Source organism: Phoca vitulina, unplaced genomic scaffold, assembly GCF_004348235.1.
Source record: "Phoca vitulina isolate PV1807 unplaced genomic scaffold, GSC_HSeal_1.0 scaffold11, whole genome shotgun sequence".
NCBI lineage: Eukaryota > Metazoa > Chordata > Mammalia > Carnivora > Phocidae > Phoca > Phoca vitulina.
The window spans coordinates 31,708,264-31,714,379 of NW_022589714.1; the positions used below are offsets into that span (position 1 = coordinate 31,708,264).

Below are 6,116 nucleotides of genomic sequence, written 5' to 3' on the forward strand. Positions count from 1 at the left end.
TTTAGATTATTTTCTTAGGACTCTAAAAGTGCAGTTGATAGGGTGTGAACATTTTTGGAAATCATGTTAGATATTATCAGGTTACTTTCTGCAAACCTGGATTCCAATTTCTATTACTACTAGCAAGGAAAGTACACATTATTTAATTTAGTGAACGAAATGAATGGATTGAACTGAATCCTTACTGACACTGTTATCATAAGCCATCACACTAAAAGAAAAAAAGCACTGACATTAATAACGGTACATATCTTGCTAACTGATACAGAATGAATTGCATTTAGCTGTATGATTTACATTTCCTTGAAGACTGGTATACGTGGAAAATTTTTCTAATATTTATTAGCCTGATTTTTGCTCTTCCGTGCATTATCAGCTGCTTTTCTGGGGCCAGAAATTTATGGAAGGAATTGTTTCTATGCTGACACCTGGCGCTGTTTGGAGGCAGGCTAGCATTTATAATTTGTATGTGGGCGACTGGCTCAGGCCCCAAAGACAATCTTCCTCTCTTCGCTGTGAATAAAGAAAGTCTCTAAAATGGGCTCAGCTGCAAATGGATATCTCAGAGATCTCCAAAGTCGATTGGAATCTCCAATGTTAGCAAACCCCTGGCTTATAGTGCTTACTATTTGCCAAGGGTGTTCTAATTGACCCACTAGTGTCCTATGTTGACCCATTAACTCCTTCCAACCACTCTCATGGGTAGATAGTATTACTATGATCATCCCTATTTTTCAGGTGAGAAAAATAAAGAATAGAGTGGCTGAACAACGTGATTAGGAATTATACCACTGGTTGACTGCCTGATTGGGTGTTGAACCCAACAATCTGCACCCAGAGTCTTATTTCTTCACCACTAAGCTGCACTGGCTTGTCAAGCATGTCAAAAATATCACCTAGACAAGGTAGGTGATCCTGTTCTAAGCCTTCTTTACATCTAGTGTTTCTTTTTCCTACTTTGTACTAAATTAAATAATTATCTGTGCAGCACTTTCTTAAATGTCTCTTCTGCCAGAATTTAAGTTCCCCGAGGGCAGGCATTTTTTTCAGTCTTATTAACATCCTATCCCTAACATCTATCATGTGCCTGTGGACGGTATATAGACACAAAATATTTGCTGGGTGGATGAATGAATGGTTTCAAGTGTTATCTTTTCAGTGGGTCTTTGGCTGGGGGTTAGGTTAATATCTGTGCATGGTCAGATAATGTTTCAGGGGAGAGCTGTGTGAGCACCCAAGTGGATGGGTGTGCATACCTTGTCCCCCCCTCTGAGTGAAGATCTTGTGCTGGTCTTCCCACTTTCTGTCCATGCTCTCCTCCTCCACTGCCAAGCACATCTCCAAAATGTTATCTGGCTGAGTTTGTGACTGGGGACTGGTTTTTGTCTGACCTGGAGCAGGATGGATTCTGATAACTTGGTTTGATCATGAAAGATGACAATGTCAGCCGATCTTAGTAAGCATCTAGCCCACCTGGAATGAGGAAGCAGGTATGAGGAGTTTAAAGAATTTGGTGGTGGGAAGCTATGAATAGGAATTTCTGGGTACTATTTCTACATTCCTTATGGGAAAGTCACCTCCACCATGTGGACCCAGGAAACTATACAGGAATTTTCAGAGGAACCAGAAGTGCAGCCCCTCATATTTGGGCTTTTCCTCTCCATGTACCTGATCACTGTGTTTGGAAACCTGCTCATCATCCTGGCCGTCAGCTCTGACTCCCACCTCCAAACGCCCATGTGTTTCTTCCTCTCCAACCTGTCCTTTGTAGGCCTTTGTTTCCCCTCCACCACCATCCCCAAGATGCTGTGGAACATCCAGAGTCAGAGCAAAGTGATCACTTATGAAGGCTGCCTCAGCCAGATGTATTTTACATACTCTTTGCAGGATTAGACAACTTCCTTCTGACTGTGACGGCTTATGACCACTTTGTGGCCATCTGTTACCCCCTGAACTACACGGTCATCATGGACCCCCGGCTCTGGGGACTGCTGGTTCTGGTGTCCTGGGTCCTGAGTGTCTTGCATTCCTTGTTACAAACATCACTGGAGTTGCAGTTGTCCTCCTCTACAGTCTTGGAAATCCCCCACTTTTTCTGTGCATTCAATCAGATGATACAACTTACATGGCCTGACACTTTTCTCAATAACATGGTGATATATTTTGTAACTATGTTGCTGGTTGTTGGTCCCTTTGATGGGATCCTTTACTCTTACCCTAAGATAGTTTTCTCCATACATGGAATATCATCAGCTCAGGGCAAGTATAAAGCATTTTCCACCTGTGCGTTTGATCTCTCGGTTGTCTCCTTATTTTATTGTGTGAGTCTAGGGGTGTACCTTAGCTCTGCTGCTACCCAGAGCTCCCACTCAAGTGCAGTAGCCTCGGTGATGTACGCTGTGGCCATGGCCATGCTGAACCCCTTCATATACGGCCTAAGGAACAAAGACATAAAGGAGGCTCTGGTGAGATTCTCTGGGAGGGCAGATCTAAAAGGGCCAACCGTTCTGGGGATGAAAAATTGCACAGGATTGCAGAGCCCACAGCCTGAGCCAAGTGTTGACATTTTTTGATCAGATTCTTGAAGTGGAACATGCCTCTTCTATTTTTTCTGGGAATTTCTATTTTTTTTTTTTTTTTTTTTGCCCTCTCTGTATAATTTATGTAACTTACTTTACTAAGCTTTGTGATATCTCTGATATGCAAGAGATTTTCCCTTTGTCATTTTCCTACTTCAATGGTATTCCTAACCTCGGATGTGAAATATTTGGAAATTCTCACTTATTCAAAGGACGACATGGATCTGTTAAAAATGATTTATTCTTAAATAAAATACATCGTAGTGAGTATTAAAAAAAAGAATTTGGTGGGGGCACCTGGGTGGCTCAGTCGGTTAAGTGCCTGACTTCAGCTCAGGTCATGATCTCAGGGTCCTGGGATCAAGCCCCACATTGGGCTCTGGCCTCATGGGGGAATCTGCTTCTCCCTCTCCCTCTGCCCCTGCCCCCCTGCTTATGCATTCTCTCTGTCAAATAAATAAATAAAATCTTTTTTTAAAAAAAGAATTTGGTGAAGCCTAAGGCTAGTTTATGAGCTTCCTGCTGTCTGACTCCCTAGTCAGTGCTCTTTTTACTGCAACACATGGGTTTAACCAGTTGTGCTAAGAAATTTTCAGCTGATTTTTGTGACTTGTTCTAATTCAAGCTCAAGCAACTCACACATTCAAACCACAAGGGTGTAGCACCTGGAGTGTGAGGGGCCAGATCCTCCATCTCAGACCCTTCCCTGGTGATGGGATGGTGACTCTGAATAGAACCTCCAGGGGTCCTTTAGACCAGCCCTGTTCAATAGAGAGAACATGTGAGCCACATGCGTAATTTAAAAATGTTGTTAAAGTAAAAAGAAATAGGTGACATGAATTTTAAATGTATCTTATTAAATCCAGTACATCTAAAACATTATCATTTCAACCTGCAATAATATAAAAATTAATTAACAAGGAATTAGAAAAGACAGTGTTTGCCAACACATGTACTACTGTACAAAGTCTTAGGCGATGCAGCAGTGAAAGGGAAATGCAGTTCTACCAGAACAATAAATTGGTGTTTAACAGGGAAATATTTTACATTGCTTCAAGTTCAAAATTTTAATTTTAATATTAAAATTAAGGAGAACGTAAAATTCAGCCCCGGGGTCCCATTAGCCACGTTTCGAGTACTCAGTAGCCACTCATAGCTAGTGACTACTGTACTAGAGAGCATAGCTTTCGAGAGCTGCTCGTGAGAGGCCCTCGTGGTAACAAATGGCTCTTACTGTTTCCTTTGGGGCTGGTCTGATCTGTAGATGTCCAGAGACATCTTCAGAGAGATCACATTGATTCTTGAGTGCTCTTGGATGGGTTGGAGATCTGTATTTTAGTTTGTGTTGGTCTTTTTGGGGTTTCTCCCAACTTACGGTAGAGAATACTCCATTTTAGCTTGTTCTTCCCAAACAATAGAACCTAGTAGTTCCTTGAAAGTCAAGTTTCTGGAGCCACATCCTGGCTATGCCACTTCCTGGATATATGCCCTCGGGCATGTGACCTAATTGGTCTTCTGCCTCAGTCTTTTCATCTGCAAAATGGGGATTGCGATAGTCCTGCACAGGGGTTATTATGAAGAGCGAATGCATTTATACAGGTAAAGTACTTACGAGTGTGCTTGGCACATACTAAGCTCTCGGGAAGTGTTAGCTATCATTATTATTAACCATAAGCTAAATGCAATCTCTGAAATCCAGGGTTTAGCAAGTGCTGTTCCTTCTGTTGCAGGCACTCCACCTGGATAAAGATTTTCATCTTTTAGTTTCCAGTGGAGATTTTACTTCTCCGAGGGAAGCCTCCTCTTGCTTCTCAGATTGGGTTTAACCGCCCTCCACTGGCTCCCATAGAACCCTATTCTCTCCCTTTTATAACACTCAGTATGTCTGTAACTGACCTGTGAAGGTATATCTCTATTTTGTTCTACACGGTATCCTCAGAGCCTGGCGTATAATATCTGGGTGATGATAAAAATAATACGAGTAGTAGCTAACATTTATCAACTGCTCACTAATTAAAGTTCACATAATCCTGTTATATGTTTTTGAGTAAAGGTGCTATCATTTCCATTTCATAAATCAGAAAATGAAGGCTTAGGTAGGTGAAATAGATTTTATAAAGACAGCCAGAGAGCAAATGGCAAAAGCCAGAATTTGAACCCAACTTGTCTGACTCTGAGCTCATACTCTCAGTGGATGGGCTGGTGTTCTCCGTGAGTGGGGTCCTCCCGTGGAACCTTGGACCTGGTAGGCTAAAATTCCTCCTGTCTGGCCCAAGGACTCAGGAGGCTCATTTGTATGCCAGCTCTCAGAAGCAATCCCCCAGGCCCCTTCTCTCTTACTCTCTTGAGGTCTGCAGGTAGCCACAGGCAGCATGATTTAGGCTGGGAGGACAGAGCAAGATCTGGATTCACTTGGTTCTTCGGGTTTAATCAGACTCCTACAACCCTCTGTCCTACAGAACCCTTCAATGCTTCAATTAAAAGTCAAACAGGGCTGGAATCTGTGCTTTTTTCCCCTGATGCTTGGAATCTAATTTTGTGAACAACTGCTTTTATTGGCTTGGACATAGCTTATTCACTGTGAAAATCCAGTTCAATGTAAATTCTATAGTTTCTAAATATTTATGAGCATTATTCCCTCAAAATGCTGAGTAGTAACTATATGAATATAATTAGATTGTGTTCTGTTTAAACCTTTGTTGTCAGCATACATTTTAGAATAGAAGTCCTAGAGAAGAAAGGAAATTTGACAGCTCTTTGACAAAGCTTTACAAACGTTATGTGTATAATGAGGCGTGAAGGGATGTTCTTACTGATGCTGCAAATGGAGGAAGCATTAATCAACTCGTTGTCTGAACCATCTTTCCTATTATCAACTGCTGTCATCTGGTGGCACATTTGAGCAATAGCAGAAACCTTCAGCATCCACAGTAATTTTCTCTATGTTCAGCGAAGTGGATAGAGTATTTTCATTGTCTTTGCCTGTAGCATATGATCAAATTAAGTGTTTCCTGACAAAGCTAGCACTTATCATACATTAACACCTTTAGTCATTTTTCTTCGGGTTATAATAACCAATATTTAATGAAAGTGTATTAGACACCAAGACCTGTTTTAAGTGCTTTACAGAGTTCATCTTATTTAATATTTATGAGACTTCTATGAGGTGGATATCATTATTCATTTTATCGCCTTGTGGCATCTACTGGTTGACTAATTCATCCAAATCACACTGCTGATAAGTGACAGAGCCAGAGTGGTAATCCAAGAAACTCGATTTCTGCCCGCATGCTCTTAACCACTGCTTTATAATAGACACGTAAGCTAAGATGGCCAGCGAGGGAGAAGAAACTGGAAATAGAAGATCTGGGTGTGAATTTTAGCTCCACTGTTACCTTGTCAATAATAATTCCACCGTCCAAAAAAGACTTACCTCAGCAGGCATCTGACCTTGGTCATATTCCCCTTTGCCAGGGCTAATTTTCTTTTCTATAAAATCTTGGAAGTGGACAGGATCATTGGTTTTCTTTTTTTTTT

General features: G+C 41.4%; 1 protein-coding gene across 1 annotated transcript; it reads left to right on the forward strand.

Moving 5' to 3' along the window:
* The first annotated feature begins 1,584 nt into the window (after positions 1-1,584).
* LOC116635787 (olfactory receptor-like protein OLF4) lies at positions 1,585-5,378 on the forward strand. The gene is given in 3 exon segments (XM_032410097.1): positions 1,585-1,873; positions 1,876-2,465; positions 5,298-5,378. Coding segments are annotated over 3 exon segments (960 nt in total).
* The last annotated feature ends 738 nt before the right edge of the window (positions 5,379-6,116 follow it).